The following is a 19,059-nucleotide window of genomic DNA, read 5'->3' on the forward strand; positions in this document are numbered from 1 at the left end:
GGGGCTGCTTCCAAGGCTGTGACCTTTTGGAAGCAGAAGACCAGGCCTTTCTTCTGAGGTGTCTCTAGGAGGGCCTGAAAGCCAACCTTTTGGTTAGAAGTCCAACTCTTAACCATTTGCACCACCCAGGGACTCCACCTATGACGTAGCTTACCAAAAACATTAAATCAGAATCAGACCGAGCCTTTCGCTCTAACTACCATCAGTTTACAGAAAACACAGGGGTGAAGGAATATGTTAAAGATCACCACAAGAATGCAATGAGCAAAATTCCTCACAGAGAAAATTCTTCAGGACAAATAACTCACTTCTTCTACAAATAATTGGCAAGGGAAACAAAAAAGATTAAAACATCTTTTTGGACATTAGGTTGTCAACCAAAAGTAATTTGTAAACTTTGTTCGGATCGGATTCGAACAAACCAACTGAAAAAAGACATGAATGAGACAATCAGAGAAATGAATATGAATTATTGATCGTGATGAATTATCATAATGTATTTTTTATTATTATATGATAAAATTATCCTATCATAATTGTTATGAATTATCAATTCATACCTCACTTTGAGGTCCTTGGGTGGCGAAAATGGTCTGACCTGGACTACTAACGGGAAAGTTGATGGTAAACCCACTCAGCAGTGCCACGGAAGAAAGGCCTGGCGATCTGCTTCCATAAAGATCACAACCAAGAAAATCCTATGCAGCTTGGTTCTACTACATAACACATGGGGTCGCCATGAGTTGGGATCAACTTGATGGCAACAGGTTTGGTATGGTTTTCATGCCTCACTTCAAGAGGATATGAATTACAGATAATTTCTGTAGCTTTGTTAATGGTATTGTGGTTTTTTTTTTTTTAAGGATACTTATCTCTTAGATACTTTCTGAAGTATTTAGGAGAAAAGGATATGCTGGCTGGGATTTGCCTAAAATTCATCCACTGGGGGAGGGTAAAGAATACAAGATGGAGTCTATGCTGATAACTACTGAAGCTGGGTGGTGAGTATATGAGCGTCCATTGCGTTCTCTCTATTTTTGTCTAGGTCAAAATTTTACAAAACAGAAAATTTAGTTGGAAAAAATAAAAAAGAACAACAGAAAGACCTAGTTTCAATCCTGGTGCTGGTACTGACTCCCTATGGGGCCATGAACAAACCTTGACCTCTCTGAGTCTCAGTTTTCCTCATCTAGAGCCTGAATGGGTTCAAATCCTGACTCAGCCCCCTCGCTGGCTATGTAACCTTGAACAAGTTTCTTGACCTCCCTGTGCCTAAGAAGAGAATGCTGCTCCTCAGAGATGTTCTCCTCACCCAGAACACCAAAGTTTCAGACGTGTCTCCCAACTCCCCCGATTTACACACTGGTCATCCCATGCTTCCTCCACAGGATGAGAGCTATGCTCTGGGAAGCCCTGACGTTCTCCTTCTCTCAGCAGTTACTGTTCCAAACTAACCTCCTTGTCTTTTCTCAACCATTTTCCCTTCTCATTTCCTCCCCCTCTTCTGCCACCTCTGGGGCCACAGCACTGAGCCTGGCCCTTCCCAGCCTGGCCCTGCCTAGCCTATGGGAACAAGGTATGCCTAATTTGGACACAAGAAAGAAGACCACTTCCTTGAAAGTAAGTTCAAAACCCTTTTCCCCATTCCCTTTGCTTCCCTTTTGCCCATTCCCAGGCCCACCTCTCTCCCATCCCTGTTCCTGGAAGGAACAGAGGGGAGAAAGAGCCTCCCTTCCCTGTCCTTTCTCTTGCTCCCACCCTGTGAGGCCACTGCTGACAATGCCCAGAAGGACCTCTGCAGGGCCTGGTGGAAAGCCTTTGGTAAGACAGGAAACAGTGGGGCTGGGTAAAGGGAAGGAAGAAAGAACTCACACTTATGAATGCATAATGCTGGACTTTTTGGAAATGGATGGGCCTTGTGCCAGCCCTTGCTAGGGTTCCTACATTGTATTCTTCTTACAAAAGCGCCATTATGCAGGCCCTCCGTCTCCCGTGTGACAGGTTCAGAGCCATAAATTGCATGACGTCACAGGGAGCATGGGTGAATAGGTTTCCCAGCCACATCCTTATTTTCAAGGGCACCAGGATCCTGGGGAGAGTCTGTGGGAGGGAGGGGCACTTCTGAGAGCCTGGTGACAGTTCCCAGCTGCTCTGCTAAAGGGGCCTGTGGGACCGCCCAGGACATCAGGTAGCACAGTCTATACTACCACCATCTGGCCCTCCCGAGAGCTGGAGTGCCTCGGAAGGGTCATTACACAAGTGTGGCTGGTCACACTGCTTATCGAGCCCTACGGGCCCTCCCAGGAGAACAGTCCCCTTACCTCTCTTTCTCTGCATTTTCTTTTGGGGTCATTTCTACCAGATGGGAGAGGCCACATGGGTTAGTGGAGTCACTGGGAGTCAGGATGGCTGAGATGCCCATCCTAACCTGTTAGAGCCCCTTCTTTAAAATGAAGAGACGAGAGAGAAAGATGTGAAAGTCCAGTCCAGTTATAATGGTCTATTGTTCTGCAGCTTGTTAGAAGGAAGCGTGTTACTATCCCCTCCACCAAAGCTTCGCTGCGAGGTCATTGAGTCCACACAAACAAACACACACACACACACACACACACACGCCCCTGGGACCAGAGCAGTCTCTCTCTCTCACACACACACACACCCCTGGACCACAGCAGTAAGAATGAGGAAATTTGGGTTCAGGTGTGGCCAATTTTCCCTTGTAGTTCTGAGGGCTTATTTGCATGTTATTTGCATATACTCAAATGAAAATGCACTCATTTGCATGAACATATAGAAAAAAAAATTTATATAGAAGACATTATAAAATAACCAGCGCCACCTCTCTAACAGTTGGTGAGAGCCCTGAAATGGGACCATCGAGAATCTCACCTGATAGACCAATGGTCTCCCAAACCGTTGGAGTATGAAAAGAACTGTTAGAATCTGAATTTGTATTTATTTTTATCACATGCTTTTAGGTTGTCTATTTTTTATGTATACTTTATACTCCACAAACTGTATTAGCGTAATAGTATATGTATATAAGTTATAAATATACATCTAATGGGGGGGGTCTAGGCTCAAAAAGATTTTGCAGATGTGGTCCACCATCAAGAGTTTGGAGGCCATCACTCTAGGACATCTCCCAAAGCTGGAGACAGTTATAAGGTATTGGTAAAACCACAGCTACGGGGACCAGGAAGGATCCCAGATAATCCTTCTCCAAGGCCATACTGGGCAACAAAACACCAAAGCTCACTAGGGTATCAGCCACGCTACTCACCAACTCCACTGGGGCCTCATGGCTATGGTGTCTCCTTCCTCCCGGTGGCTATTCTTGCTATAAGTTCCCATCAGCAAGGCTCCTTTAGGCCAGGTGAGCATTTGGTACCCATCCAAAGAACCAATTTTCTTTCTAGAAAGGTTGGCCTTAGTTTTCAAGGGTTCTTCTATTGCAGGAGCCTATGTTCCATTCAAGGGTGGGGGAGTTGAAGAGACAGCTCTGGCCCTTTCTAGCTCGTCTCTGGAATTTTCACTTACTGAGTTTGACCAAATGCATTTATTACTGAATTGAAATACAAGCTTGGAATTTAGATATATATGTAAGCAATAAATGAAAATTAAAAAATGAAAGAAAAAGTTGACTCTCTGGAGAACTGTGAATAAGACAGCAAGCCACACCTCAAGGTTAGAGGGGACCCAGAGATACAGGCTTCTGTGAGTGGTATAACTCTATAGAAAATAAGTCATTGCTTCACCGGTGTACTGAGTAGTAGCTAACAACCTCTTGGAGCTGGACATGCTGGGTTCAGGTAATGCCTTCACCAAAGCACAATGGGAGAGAAGGCTAGATGCTAGACTACTCACCCACACACTGGTTGCTTTCATCCATCTGGTATCCAAAGCGGCATATGAGAGGTCTCGAAATCGTGGGGTAGTTTGGAGCTGAAAGCGGTGGGGCAGCTGCTGGGTATGGACCTGAGTAAGGGGTCGAAAAGGAATTTGAGTAGGGCCCTCGATACACTGGGTTTGTTCGGGGGATGCATAAATATCCGCCATTTTGGTTAACACACATCATGTCTCCTCGGCAGGCCTCAGGGATGGTCCGGCATTCATCTACATCTGGAAGGATCACAGAGAGGACACGTGTTAGGGGCCTCTTGGCCACACTGTACATAGTGTTTATTCAAGCAGAACTTGTGCCAAGAACAACTTGAAGGACCCCAGAACAGCTGCACCTGCTCCCAACCACCTAGGGCAGTCCCTGGCTCATCATGGGCAGGCGCTCCTAAATATGGGCTGAACTGAATCAAATTGACCAGTGTCACCTGAACATCAAAAGCTCAAATACCACCATCATGATTTTGTTCATATCTACAAAAACCTGTATTATTTACACAATATAATTCTTTAGATCAACTCACCTTTGAAATCCAAGTAAACATATTTTTTAATCTTGTATTACTGCAGCAAATGAGAATCATTGCCAATTAGCATATATAGAAGATAATGGTAGAATTCAATATAAGCTGAAAAAAACAAACCGGTTGCTGTCAAGTTTATTCCGACTCATAGAGACTTTATAGGACAGAGTAGAACTGCCCCATAAGGTTTCCAGGAAGCGGCTGGTGGATTCAAACTACCAACCTTTTGGTTAGCAGCTGAGCTCTTAACTACTGTGCCACCATGGCTCTACTACTAAAATTGAGTGTTTATCTGTGGGGTCCCATCTAAAAACATCTCAGGTAATCCGTTTGCATATCTTGCTCTCTGGAAACACTGAAATGGACCAAAGATGGTTCCCACTTCTACTCCAAATAGTAGCGGGGCAGGGGAGAAAGAGTCTCTTGCATCAAGAAAGAGAAGGCTTGGCTGAGCGCTAGCTACTTGTTCAGAAAGCAGAGCCTTACTTTAAAGTCAGCTCACACCAAGCTGGCAAACAGGGCCCATTTCCAGCCAGGCCGTTATGCCTGGAGACAAGAGATGGGTTCTCTAGAAAATCAGCCTTGCTAGGGTAAGGATGGTGGTGTAGAAACCCTGGTGGTGTAGTTGTTAAGAGCTACATCTGCTAACCAAAAGATCAGCAGTTCGAATCCACCAGGTGCTCCCTGGAAACTTTATGGGGCAGTTCTATACTATCCTGTAGGGTCGCTATGAGTCAGAATCGACTCGACGGCAACGCGTTTGTTTTTTTTTGGTTTTAGGGTAAGGGTAGGAGTTCCTGGGTGGCACAAATGGTTAACACGCTCAGCTGTTAACTGAAAGACTGGAGGTTCGCATCTACTCAGAAGTGCCTAGAAAGGCCTGGCAATACGCTTCTGAATAACCAGCCATTGAAAACCCTGTTGAGCACAGTTCTACTCTGACACACACGGGGTTACCATGAGTCAGAGTCAACTCAATGGCAACCAGCTATGGTGGGGGAGGCCTGAACCTGACTCCAGTATAAACAGCAGACCTGATTATATATACTAATCAGTGCCAGAGGTGGGGAGAAGAGGGGCTGCCTTGTTCTTTTCATATACCTTATGCTGCATCCACACCAAAGCATTCTATACTATGAACATCCTTTCCAACTCTGGTCTTTGTTTATGCTATTCCTTCTACCTATAATGCCGTTTCTCAGGATCCTACTCATCCTTCAATACCCAATTCACATGTGACCTGCATGAAGGCTTTCTTTATGGACCCCAGACTCAAACCATCATTCTCTCTTCATCTTTTGCAAGGTCTATTGCTTTCGCCTTTACTGGCAATGACTTTATATCACCCTGTCACTAAATTCACTATTTCTGGATCTATTCCTCCTATTGAATGACATGGTAGGCAGAATGGCATCCTGCCCCCACCCCCCGCCCCAAAATGTCTATGTCCTAATCCCCAGAACTTGTTACATTATATGGCAAAAGGGAATTAAGGCTGCAGATAGAATTAAGGTTGCTAGTAAACTGACCTTGAGATGGGGGAGATTATCCTGGAGTATCTGGGTGGACCCAATTAATCACGTGAGTTCTTTAAAGTGAAATAAGAGGCAGAAGGGTTGGTGAGAGAGATACAGCAATGGAAGAAGAAGAAGAAGGAGCGATTTGAAGCATGAGAAGGACTTGACCTGCCATCGCTGGCTTTGAGGATGGAAGGAAGGGGGTGGGGGGCAAGAATCAAGGAATAGGGTGGCCCCTAGAAGCTGAGAATGACCCTCAGCTAATAGCCACAAGGAGTCAAGGTCTTTAGCCCTACAACTACAAGAAACTGAATTCTGCCAACAACCCGCATGAGCAAGGAAATGGATTCTCCCCTAGAGCCTCCAGAAAGGAACACAGCCTCCTGCCCATATCTTCATGGTAGCCCAGGGAGACCCATGTTGGACTTCCGATCTACAGAACTGGGAAATAATAAATTTGTGTTGTTAAATCTACAAAGTTTCTGGCAATATGTTATGGCAGCAATAGAAGACTAATATGAAGGCAAAGCTCGTTCAGGATGGGGACCAATTCTTACTCATCTTTAGTCCCTCACAGCACTAAAGAAGGTGATCAAGGAAAGGGTGCCATTGACTTCACTCATTCTACCGCGCCGTTTTCTTCCACGGGCAAGGCTAACACAGGTTTGACAATACGGAACGTTAGCTGAGAAGGAAGTAGCCCTGGGCTACAGCTGTCCCTGAAGCCCCTGCCCCAGGGAAGGGTTTGCAGTGACCTCACCGTAGCACTGTCCTGACGTGCGATCCAGGTCAAAACCATTACTGCATTGTTGCTGTAGGGAAGGAGAGAGAAGAGAGAGGCAAGGTCACTGTTCATCCTTGCATTTTACTGGAAAATACTGCCCCTGCATCACAGAACACTTGAAAAATGGAGTAGAGAAAAAAAAAAAGCCATCCGTGCATCCACCAATGTTCATTACAGCACTAATCACAATAGCCAAAGGGTGGGAACAACCCAAGTGTCCAACAATTGATGAATGGGTAAACAACATGTGGTCCATCCATACTATCATTCAGCCATAAAAAAGGAATAAAGTTCTGACACATGCTATGGCACAGATGGACCTTGAAAACGTCATGCTGAGCAAAATAAATTGGACACAGAATGATACATATCGTATGATCACATTTACATGAAATACATAGAATAGGCAAATGCAGAGAGACAAAATTAGGTTAGTGGTGACCAGGGGCTGGTGGAGGGGGAATGGGAAGTGACTGCTCAATGAGCACTCAGTTTGTTTGGGGTGATAAAAGTTTTGGAAATAGTAGCGATGGTTACACAACATTGTGAATGTAATTAATGTCACTGAATTGTACACTTTTAAGTGGCAAATGTTATGTTATATATATTTTACCATAATAAAGTCATTTTTAAGACCCCCATCATGTTGTTGTCTGACTCATAGCGACCCTATGCACAACAGAACGAAACACTGCCCAGTCCTGCCATCCTTACAATCATTGTTACGCTTGAGCTCATTGTTGTAGCCACTGTGTCAATCCATCTCATTGAGGGTCTTCCTCTTTTCCGCTGACCCTCTACTTTGCCAAGCATGATGCCCTTCTCCAGAGACTGATCCCTCCTGACAACATGTCCAACGTATGTAAGACACAGTCTCGCCATCCTTGCTTCTAAGGAGCATTCTGGTTGTACTTCTTCCAAAACAGATTTATTCGTTCTTCTGGCAGTCCATGGTATATTCAATATTCTTCTCCAACACCACGATTCAAAGGCATCAATTCTTCTTCAATCTTCCTTATTTATTGTCCAGCTTTCACATGCATATGATGTGATTGAAAATACTATGGCTTGGGTCAGGTGCACCTTAGTCTTCAAGGTGACATCTTTGCTCTTCAACACTTTAAAGAGGTCCTTTGCAGCAGATTTACCCAATGCAATACATCTCTTGATTTCTTGGCTGTTGCTTCCATGGCTGTTGATCGTGGATCAAAGTAAAATGAAATCCCTGACAACTTCAATCTTTTCCCCATTTATCATGATATTGCTCATTGGTTCAGTTGTGAGGATTTTTGTTTTCTTTATGTTGAGGTGCAATCCATACTGAAGGCTGTGGTCTTTGATCTTCGTTAGTAAGTGCTTCAAGTCCTTTTCACTTTCAGCAAGCAAGGTTGTGTCAACTGCATAATGCAGGCTGTTAATGAGTCTTCCACCAATCCTGATGCCCAGTTCTTCTTCATATAGTCCAGCTTCTCAGATTATTTGCTCGGCATACAGATTGAATAGGCATGGTGAAAGAATACAATCCTGGCTCACACCTTTCCTGACTTTAAACCAATCAGTGTCCCCTTGTTCTGTCCGAACAACTGCCTCTTGATCTATGTAAAGGTTCCTGATGAGCACAATTAAGTGTTCTGGAATTCTCTTTCTTCCCAACGTTACCCATAATTTGTTATGATCCACACAGTCGAATGCCTTTGCATAGTCAATAGCAACACCTATTATGATCCCTATATAGTTACATTTTTTTTTTTTTAATACTTAGCATTACTTCTTAAGCTCCCACCCCCATACTGTTGGTTCATAAAATAAACCTCCTTTTTAGCAGACAGTTGTTGGGCTTTTTCAAGGCTCTGGTTAAGAAGGGCAGTGTTAACCACGTCTTATCACCAGGTGTCTACACCTGTCTTCAGCCCCTTTCCAGGGATGGATAAGCCTGTTAAAGGACCATGACTCTTTCTCTGGATGATGTTTTATCTCATCTTCTCAGAGCCCAACATGAGCTCTTTGCTCCTATGAAGTCTTCTGCCTAACTCTGAAGCCATAAAATAAAAGCTACACCGCAGATGCAGTTGGTTTTCAGTGAAAAGAAATGGGGAATGCCTTGATTTCAATCTCAGTGAGATAACTATGCTTCCAGAAACAGGTAGATCTCAACAACCCCAGAGTGCTGAAGACTTCGCACATAAGTTAAGTTACAACTTCATGTAATTGTAAAAAATGTCTTGGAGTGGGCAACGAGTGGGCCATTCAGCGAAGACCTTGGAGCCTGCCATTTTATAGGAATGACCGGCAGGGTTGGAGGGGATGTTTCCAACCAGAGAGCTCCCATCCCTGACCTCGTACCTCCACATCTTCAGATCCCTGCCTTCCCACTGCAGCAGAGGGCTCGGCTTCCCTGAGCTACGGTGTAGAGATTTGGCCTGCATGCCTGGGAGCAGGTTCAGGTGTCCCAGGCCTTGGAGCAGAAGAGCCAGGAGACAGTTCCTACAGAGCTTGGGAGGCCAGAAGACCCGGGTTCCTGCCCTGGTTTTCCAACTAAGTCCTGGAAGTGGGTTCAAATCCTCTGGACTATCTGGGTTTGAATATTCACTCTGATACCTATTAGCTGCATAAGTGTTCTATATCTCAGTTTCCTCATCTGTAAAATGGAAATAATAGTACTTACTTTTTACATACTTGTAAGGACTAAATGTGCCAATATACATAAAGTGCCCAAAATGCAGTGAACACAACAATGTCACCACTGGCCCCTCTGGGCCTAGATTTCCTCGTCTGTACAACAAGAGGGCTGGATGAGAAGACTCCAAGGTCCCTCCAAGGCTTAAAGCTCTTTGTTACTCTTCCCAAGATCCTTTTCCTCCCAATGGGCCAGATATGTTCAAAATATGAAGGGAAAAAATATTCCCCTATCATCCTGCAACCCTTGAGCTCTGCTCAGAGGTGGGGCTTCTCTCATTTCTGTCCTAAACCAGAGTTGAGGAGAGGCTGCTCTGAGCTTTCAGGGAAGATCTGGCCACATGTCTCAAGGGCTGACACAAACGGGAACAGGTCTCCTGTGGCTTTATAAAGGCCAGGAGGCTGCAGGCTTCTCCCCAGGCCTTGCTGTGGGCCTAACCTCATGGTCCTTTCCACCCAGAGATGGGCCCCAGGTCTGGAGCTGAATGACCCCAACACACATGTTGGTGTCTTTGGGGTACTCCACGACCCCTCCCCAAACACATACAGACCCAGTGGGAGACACACAGGCATTGACCCTCAGCAACAAAGAGAATTTTTACCATATTTCAGTAGACCAACACAAAGGAAGCAGCATGATCTGATTAAACAAGGCCTGGATCAGAAGTTGGGAGTTCAGGTCCCGGCCCTGACACTGGGGCAAGTCTCTCCCCTTCTCTGAGCCTCAGCTTTCATCTCTGTAAAACCAAGAGCTCAGATTACAGAAACCCAAAGGCCCTTCCATCCCCACAATCCAGGACTCTAAAATGCACAGCTGGGATCCCTCACCTTGGCTGTCAACACGTTTCTAGATCATTAAAAGGAACAAAATCTTACCTGTGCATTCCCAGGACCTGGAATACAGAGAGCCAGGATGGTAACGGTGAGTATCCTGTGGAGGGTGAGAAGTCAAATATAAACGCCCGAGAAACACCCAGGTCTGGGAGATGTGACCCCACACCACCCAGGCATTTATAACGGCCACTCTCTGTATGCTCAGAGTTGAGGGGGAACTCCATCCAGGTGCTCTAACCTTACCAAACAGAACAGTGCCTCTCCTACTTGTTTCATATAAAATCACATTTTTTAATTAAAAGTTCTGCTGCTTAAAAAAAAAGTCTAAAATCCACCATCATGATATTAATAACATATTTACCAGCTCCTCTGTACTCCATGAGTCAGAATCAGCTCAACGGCAACTGGTTTTGGAGTCCCTGGGTGGTACAAGGACAGGGCCCTGGTGGTGCAGTGGTTAGGCACTCAGCTGCTAACGGAAAGGTCGCTGGCTTGAAACCACCAGCTGTTCCGCAGGGGAGGAAGTTGTCTTCTTCCTCAAAGATTTACAGCCTGGGAAACCCTGTGAGGCAGTTCTACTCTGTCCTATAGGGTCACTATGAGTAGGAATCAACTTGATGACAATGGGTTTGGTTTTTTTTTTTTTTTTCAGGTGGCGCAAATGGTTAAAACACTCAGCTGTTAACTGAATGGTTGGCAGATTGAGTTCACACACAGGTGCCTCAGAAGAAAAGCCTGGTGATTAGCCACTGAAAACTCTATGGCATGCAGTTCTACTCTGACACACATGGGGTTGTTATGAATAGGAGTCAACTTGATGGCAACTGTTGTTTTTTTTCCTTCAGCAAGATTTGCTAATGTCTTCATTAAGAAATGATTGCAGGGTGAAAGAGCCCTGATCAAGCCCTCAAACCAAGACAGGAAATCAGAGTCTAAACGTGAGGTACTCTGAGTTCCACAGAAGGTGCTGCAGTCATGTCACTAAACCAGAGCCTGCTCCACATACATGAAGCCCCCAGCCCCAAAATGTTAACCCCCCTGCATGCTCCCTCCCATCAACAGGTGGGCTCCGACTGCCTATCCTCCCACATGGCCCTCCCAGCACAGCCTGGGAAAACTGCTGCCCAGCTGCCCCTGAAGATCCTGTGAACCTGGGCTGCCCAGAGAAGAAGAAACTCAATGAGAAAACTCAGGACGAGGAATCAAGAAAGCCTGGGTCAGGCTGGCTCTGCCATTCACAAGCAACTAAACCTCTCTGAGCCTGCAGTTTCTCTTCATCCCTTGCAAACCTTATCCAGTAGGATCGTGGTTATACATATGCAAACATGCTTCAAAAATACAAAATCCATGCAAATGTAGAGCATTATTTAGTGCTACTCATCTGAGCGACTACTACTTCAGGCATGGAGGCTAGGCATAAGAGCTCTAATATTAAAACCCAATCACTGCCCTCAAGAACTGGTTGGGGAACCCCACAAAGCAATAATATCAATACACTGTGGCAAAGACACCCACAGAAACACCCACGGGGTTCCATGAGAGCCACGCTGGAGAGAGGGAGAGGAAGGTCAGGGAAGGCTTTCTGGAGGAGGTGATCTTGAAGGATTCTTCAGTGGGGCAATGGACTTGCAGATATAAATCTTGCCGGTCGGTTAAGCCTGTGGCAGGGTTTGGTGGCCTGTTACTGCCAACATGCTCCTCTGCTTCATAATCCCTCCCTTTCGAGAGTGTTTGATAGATTACAAAGCACGCTCACATCCATGACACATAACAACGGTGGGCACTTGGAAGGCCCCAGAATGGAGGTGACTCGTTCAACATCCAGAGGGAACCAAGCATGAGGTGGTGCCAGCACAGGCAAAAGCCCACTTCCTCTACCTCTTCCCCGACCAAAAGAATAAAGACCCTGAAAGTCCATCGGTTTTCATTTCATCTAAGTGCCTGCGTGAGCCAGGTTCTAGAGCGTTGGAGACAGCTCTGACCTTATAAGTGCAGAGCCAAATCCTGGAGCTTTTTGATATTTGCAACAGCCAGATTTATATCTGGAAGGAATGAAAGAACAATAACAAATTTATTTTCCAGTCTGTATATTATGAATTTCAATGTTTTCCTGTTTCTTCACATGAAGTTTCCTTTCAGTTGGTTATAAAACCCTGTCTCGTTTATGTTGGAGACAGAGCAAGCTGATGAATCCAGTAGACTTCAAGAGCTAGTGGAAAAGGCATGCTAACCCCCTTCTCCCCTGCCCCACTCCCCCATTCCTTCTGGCTACAGGGCAGCCTAGGCGACAGGTCTCCACTGAGAGGCACAGTCTCAAACTCAGCCTCCTGGAGGAGCCACAGTTGAATCCTAGGGGCCAAACAAGCTCCAGACTAACAGAGACGGCTTTCCTGAACTGAAATAAGACCCAAGAACTGCTGCCCTCACAGCAGCGCAAATAGCTGCACCTTGTCAAGAAAAACCCATAAATGAACTACCTATTTTTTTTTTTTTATAGCAATAGTGGGGGTCTTAGCAGTCTGCTTCCATAAAGATTACAGCCTTGGAAACCCTATGGGGGCAGTTCTACTGTGTCCCATAGGGTTGCTATAAGTTGGAATAGCCTCAATGGCAACCGGTTTGTTTGTTTGTTTGTTTTAATGCTCATAACTGGTTCCAGGATCTTTCTCAAGCACCCATTTCATCCAGTATCCTAAAATATGAGGAAAGCTGGAGAGACCAACCAAATCTCAGCACTGTCTGACACAGGGGGGCTGGTCCCCAATCCAAGATGACATTATTACAGCTCAGTTGTCACACACACACACACACACACACAGAGTTAATTTGTTTCAAGCAACTATGTTGCAAGAATTCCATGGATAGGCCATGCAGATGTCATCTAGCTAAAGCTCTTCAAGGTTTAAGGATTTCTTGACTGGAACTGCAATTTTCTAAAAGAACAGCAAAGCGTCTGCTTACATGTATTTCTGTCGGCAGTTCCCACTTCCCATTGGCTTGAAACTTCTGGGTCCCATGCCCTCTGTGAACCCCACACAGACATACAGGGCCAGCATCAGCACGTTCAGCTAGCACCTTCTCTTGTCCAACAGCAGATGAACCAAAATAACTGCTAGTGAACTAGCCATCGGTCTCCCAAATTCAAAATATAGATTTAAAAATTAAAAATAATAATGACAACACACAAAGCTGCTGCCCTTTCCTAAAAGAAAGAGCAATAAAAAAGCTCTGAGGTTTTTGCAGCCCTCTCTCAGATGCTGACGTCTGGAACTATATCGTAAAACACCCACTCCCAAAAGAAGGCTTCAAGATGGAAATTACAGAGACGCAGCTTTTTATAATTACCCATATCATTGCATCACTAGCTCTGCCTTTTCCAATATCCTGACACAGTCTGAAACACAGCCATAGCCACTTTCCACCCATCGGGTTTTAGTAAACTTTCCAGACCCTGAAGAAAAAAAATCCAGACCCAAGAACCTACCTTTTGAATCCTGGCATATCCACGAAGTGTGAGGAGGAGAAGCGAAGGGAAAGAGAAGCAGAGCTCACAGCACTCAGAGACACTCAGAGGAGTTCTTGAACTTCAGTCTCTGCTGGGCCCTCCGGCCTTGCCGAGGTTTTTATTCCAGAGGGGACCGGCGAGTCACGGGGAGAAAGAGGGGAGAGCCTCGGTCCTCGGAGCCACTGGAGCGTCCACAGAGAAAGCACCTGGTTTTGCTTAGCCCTCTTCAGTAATTCAGCATTAAACCAATTGGAGGAGGAATGTTAAAAATGAACACTTCATTTTCTAAGTATGTTAAACAATGCAAATGGGGCCTCAGTCTGGACACAGCTGGTTCAGATTACAGCGCTCACCAACTGGCTAGACTCCTCACAACAATCTTGGGGTGTCTGCCAGGACCAAGTGCTCAGCGCTGGGAGGAGAAGCCTTCGCTGGGACGTCTGGAGCAGCCGCACTCGGGCTCTGAGCATCTCTTGTGGAGGCGATTGGCCGGCAAGTGCGGGAGGGTGGGGTGCGAGGGGCTGGGAGGGCCGATTGACCCTTTAGTTACCCACCCAGGGAGGACACCCCAGGGCTCGAGGGGGGGCTTTGGGCAGACGTGGCTAAGGTGGAGAGGAGGGCCACTCAGCACACACTCATGAAAGTTATTAGCCTCTGGGAGAAGAATAAGTTGAATTCGTGACAAACACAGTTACAGGGACCAGAAACTTGTGGCTTATTGGGAAACCGGAACCAATTTAGTGGAGGCTTGGGGTAAGTTAAGAGGAGACTCACCGTTTTCCAGAAGATGAGGTGGGGAGGATGAGGGGGTGGGGAAGAGGAAGAGGATGGACTCCACTGGTGCTAATGCTAGACATCGGCTTGTGTGATGCAAATGTCGGTTAGTACGCTCTTCTCTCCCTCCCCAGCTCCTTATTCTCACTGGCATCTTAAGAAAATTTCCTGACTCAAACATGATTTTAGCCAGTAAAAAGGTGACTTGGAGAAACAAAGGGGCAGTTAGGGAAAACAGAATGATGGATGGTCACACGCTAGCACTAGCCAGGTCCTTTGAATGCATTACATCGGTGGTTTCACACAATTTCTTTTTTTAGCACTGAAACTGTTATTGAATGAAATCTTACCAAAGACACTCTTCTATTGAAGATGAAGGTGGAGTGGCTGTAGCCAAAGCCCCTCTGTTCCCCTCCCACCCTCACCTTTCCTCTCCACCCAAGCTCTTTTTCGAGTAGATTCCGGCTCATAGCGAGCCTACAGGACAGAGTAGAATTGCTCCATAGGGTTTCCAAGGAGCAGCTGGTGGATTTGAACTGCCAACCTTGTGGTTAGCAGCCTGAACTCTTAACCACTGCACCACCAGGGCCCCACGCTAGCTAGCATTTGAAAAGCCCTGCATCAGGTCCTTTCTCCTCACTACAACTCCAAGTAGTAAGAATTATCATCCACATTTTACTGGGATGCAGGGTTAAGAGAGGGGAGGTAACTTCCTCATGGTCACAGAGCTATTCACTGATACAGCTGAGGCTCAAAAGTGTACATATTTAGCCTTCTCAAAGGGCATTTTCTTGGAAGGAAATGGAATCCCACTCTAAAAGTGCCTTACATTTAAACAAGAAAGGCAGAATGTGGGAAAACAGTTTGGCAGTTTCTGAAAAAGTGAAAAACAGGACCACCATATGATCCGGCAATTCCAGTCCTAGGTATACTGAGAGCAGTCCACACCAAAAGAATTGAAAGCAGGAACACAAACAGAAACTTGTACAACAATGTCCATTACAGTACAATAGACAAAAAGTAGAAACGACCAAAATGTCTATCAACAAAATGTGGTATAAACGTACAGTGGAATATTATTCTGCCATGAAAAGAAATGAAACCCAGATATATGCTACAACACTGTGAATCTTGAAAACGCTGAAGCAAAATAAGTCAGTCACAAGATCCTACTTACACGAAATAGGCAAATGTATAGAGACCAAAGTTTATCAGTGGTTACCAGGGGCAGAAGGGAGGGGAAAGGGGGAGCCTTAGCTTAAAGGACAGTGAGTTTATTATTACTAACGGTGGTGAAATAATTTGTAAACAAATAGTGATGATGGTTACACAACATAATAAATGTAACCAATGTCAATGACCTGTGCATGTAAAAAATGTTTCATTGGCAAATGTTTTGTTATATATATTTTACTACAAATATATTTTTTAAGAGCAGCAGAATGTTGATAGCTGTTGAAGCTGAGTGTCCATCCATTAAACTATTCTATCTACTTTGTATATGTTTGAAATTTTCCATAATAAACCATTTTAAAAAATATATTCTACTCAACAACAAAATTAATAAAATTTTTGAAAATACAGTATGCTTACAAGGTTGTTCATGGCCCCATTGCTTATAATAGCAAAAGATTATAAACAACCTAAAGATTCATCAGTGGGACATCAATAGGATTGCATAAAATAAGGGACTTCTAAAAATGGATTATTGTGTAACCAATTAAAAAGACTGGATGACTCCGTTTACCTAAAATTTAAAATCAGGTAGTGATCGGGAGGGACCCGAGGGAGCTTTCAGGCTCTAGTAACATTCTAATTATTGATCTGGTTCGTGGTTCCTCAGGGTTATGTACACTTCTGATCTGTGAAGTCTTATATATGTTACACTTCACTTAGGAAAAAGGCTGATCTAGCTCCTGATGGGCTGATATTGAAGAATTTCCAATATACCTTGTAGGTAAAATGGTACAGTATTGGTAATTGCACATCCAAACCCACCCCAACCCATTGTGGTTGAGTCCATTCTGACTCATAGTGACCCTATAGATCAAGCTAATATATTAATAGGTGTAAAAAGTTAAGTTGTATGTCAAAACCCATAGAACTCTACAACAGCGTGAATCCTAATGTAAACTACAGACTTTAGTTAAAATAATGTATCAACATTGGTTGATCAGTTGTAACAACTGTATCACATGAACACAAGGTGGTAGAAAGAGGGGAGACTGTGTGCAGGAGGGAGAGTGGGTATATGGGAGCTCTCTGTACTTTTGCATATTTTTTCTGTAAATTTAAACCTGCTCTAAAAAAGAAAGTCTATCTTAAAAAAGTAAGTCATAGAACTGTGTGTAGAGCATGCCACTATCTGTGGAAAAAAAATATACAAGTTCTTGCTTGTATATGTACAGAAAAGTCACCTCCTGAGGATACGTGGGAAACTGTTAGCACTGTCTCCCAGGAAGGAAATCGGGTAGGTAACTGGGGATCAGATGTCTGAAGAATATTTGCTTTTCACTGCCCACCCATTTGTATATTTTGAATTTTGTACCATGTACTTGTACTACCTATTCAAAATAGAAGGCTTTAAAAATATATTTATATAGAGATTTTTGCCAGGGTAGGGAAAAGTTTTAAATTAGTCCAGGTGTACTTGGCCCAAGCCATGGTCTTTTCAATTACCTCATATGCCTGTGAAAGTTGAAAAATGAAAAAGACAGAAGAAGAATCAACGCATTCGAACTGTGGTGTTGGCGAAGAATACTGAATATGTGGTGGACCGCCAAAAGAATGAACAAATCAGTCTTAGAAGAAGTACAACCAGAATGTTCCTAAGAAGCGAGGATGACGAGACTTCGTCTTGCTTACTCTGGACATGTCATCAGGAAACACCAATCACTAGAAAAGGACATCATGTTTGGTGAAGTACAGGGCCAAAGAAAACGAGAGAAACCTCCAATGAGATGATTGACACAGGGGCTGCAACGATGGACTCAAACAAATCAACCATCATGAAGATGGCACAGGACCAGGCAATGTTTCATTCTTTTATACATAAGGCAGCCCTGAGTCAGAGCCAACTTGACAGCAATGAACAACTTCCCTTTTACTATCAACCTTCCTGCAGGATAGAGAGGGAGAAGAAATTAATATGCCTATTTTTTAGATGAGCAAATTGAGGACCTTGGAAGCAAAACTGTCCAGGGATCCACCTTGAACCAGAGGTTGTTTCCATCTTAAAATCGTAGGGTAGGAAGGGAGAAGAGAATGGGAGTTGCATGAAGGACTTGGGTCTGAGTCTTGGTTTTGACACTTCCAACTGGGTGACCTTGGGCAAGTCGACCTCTTAGCACCTCAGTTTTCTCATCTGCAAAATGGAGATAATAATATCTACTTTTCAGGGTTGCGGTGGGAATAAAACAAAAGGTAACTATTCTTGTGATAGGGAGCCCTGGTGGCATAAAGGGTCAGCACTTGGCTGCTAGCCAGAAGGTTGGCAGTCTGAACCCACCAGCCGCTCCATAGAAGAAAGACCTAACAATCTGTTCCCATTAAGATCACAGCCTTGGGAACCCTATAGGGCAGTTCTACTCTGTCCTATAGGGTCACTATGGCAACGGGTTTGTTTGTTTTGGCAGGGGGTGTTATTGTTTGTTTTTTGTTTTGGGTTTTTTTTTTTTTTTTTTTTTTTTTGGTACTCTTGTGATAAGGAACCCTGGTAAGTGCTCAGTTGCTAAACGAAATGTTGGCAGTTGGAAGGTTGGCCGTTGGAGCCCACCTAGCAGCTCCGAGGGAGAAAGACCTGACAATCTGCTCCCATAAAGGTTATAGCCTAGGAAACACTATGGGACAGTTCTACTCTGTCAAATGGGTTTGCTATGAGTAAAAATCAACTCAACAGCACCTAACAACAGCTCATGTGATTGTCATTGTGTCCAAATTCTCATCCCTTACACAACCCCCTCCAAAATTTTTATTAAGCAGTAAATTAGCCAATTCCATGGACGGGGATATCATAACCTCACAAAACAGCCCATCTCACTGTTAAACAGCTCAAATGGTGAGACAGTTTTGTCTTAAATTGAACCTATATGTAACTACCTACATGCAACTACTTTGCAAGGATCTAAATTCTCCCCTCTGCAGCCACGACTAGCCTTCCTGTTGGTGAAAACAGTTCTGTCCCTTCCTTCCCCTGTGCCTAGATCCCCTACTCTAGACTAAACACCCAGTTCTTTCGGCTAGTCCTCAAGCCTCATGTGATGCTGACGGCCACCGAATCAATCTCCTCCAGTGGCTGCACCAGTCTCTTGATTCACATTGAACTTGCACCAACGAGAACCATCCGTAGTGCGCAGACTGATCCATCCTGTACTCTGAATGTGACTTCGTTGGCTTTATCAGAGTTATCAATAAAATTTTCCTAGGACAGGGGCTGGAGTGAAGTCCTCTATCCAGGTTGGTACTGATACTTTTCTTTTCCTTCCCTCTTTCCCTCCCTCCCCCTCTCCTTCCTTCCTTCTTCATTCTTTCCTTCCCTCACTCTCT

At 44.6% G+C, this 19,059-nt stretch overlaps 1 protein-coding gene across 1 annotated transcript in view; it reads right to left on the reverse strand.

The window, feature by feature from the left end:
* FBLN5 (fibulin 5) overlaps positions 1-14,146 on the reverse strand; it is a 96,310-nt gene extending 82,164 nt beyond the window's left edge. The window contains exons 1-4 of the mRNA XM_003408826.3: positions 13,720-14,146; positions 10,278-10,332; positions 6,702-6,753; positions 3,868-4,122 (exon numbers count right to left, since the gene is read on the reverse strand). Coding sequence (XP_003408874.1) covers positions 3,868-4,122; positions 6,702-6,753; positions 10,278-10,332; positions 13,720-13,736 — 379 coding nt within the window. The 5' untranslated portion in view covers positions 13,737-14,146. The remainder of the gene's footprint in view (positions 1-3,867; positions 4,123-6,701; positions 6,754-10,277; positions 10,333-13,719) is intronic.
* Between the last annotated feature and the right edge of the window lie 4,913 nt (positions 14,147-19,059).

Source organism: Loxodonta africana, chromosome 10 (assembly GCF_030014295.1).
Source record: "Loxodonta africana isolate mLoxAfr1 chromosome 10, mLoxAfr1.hap2, whole genome shotgun sequence".
Lineage (NCBI taxonomy): Eukaryota > Metazoa > Chordata > Mammalia > Proboscidea > Elephantidae > Loxodonta > Loxodonta africana.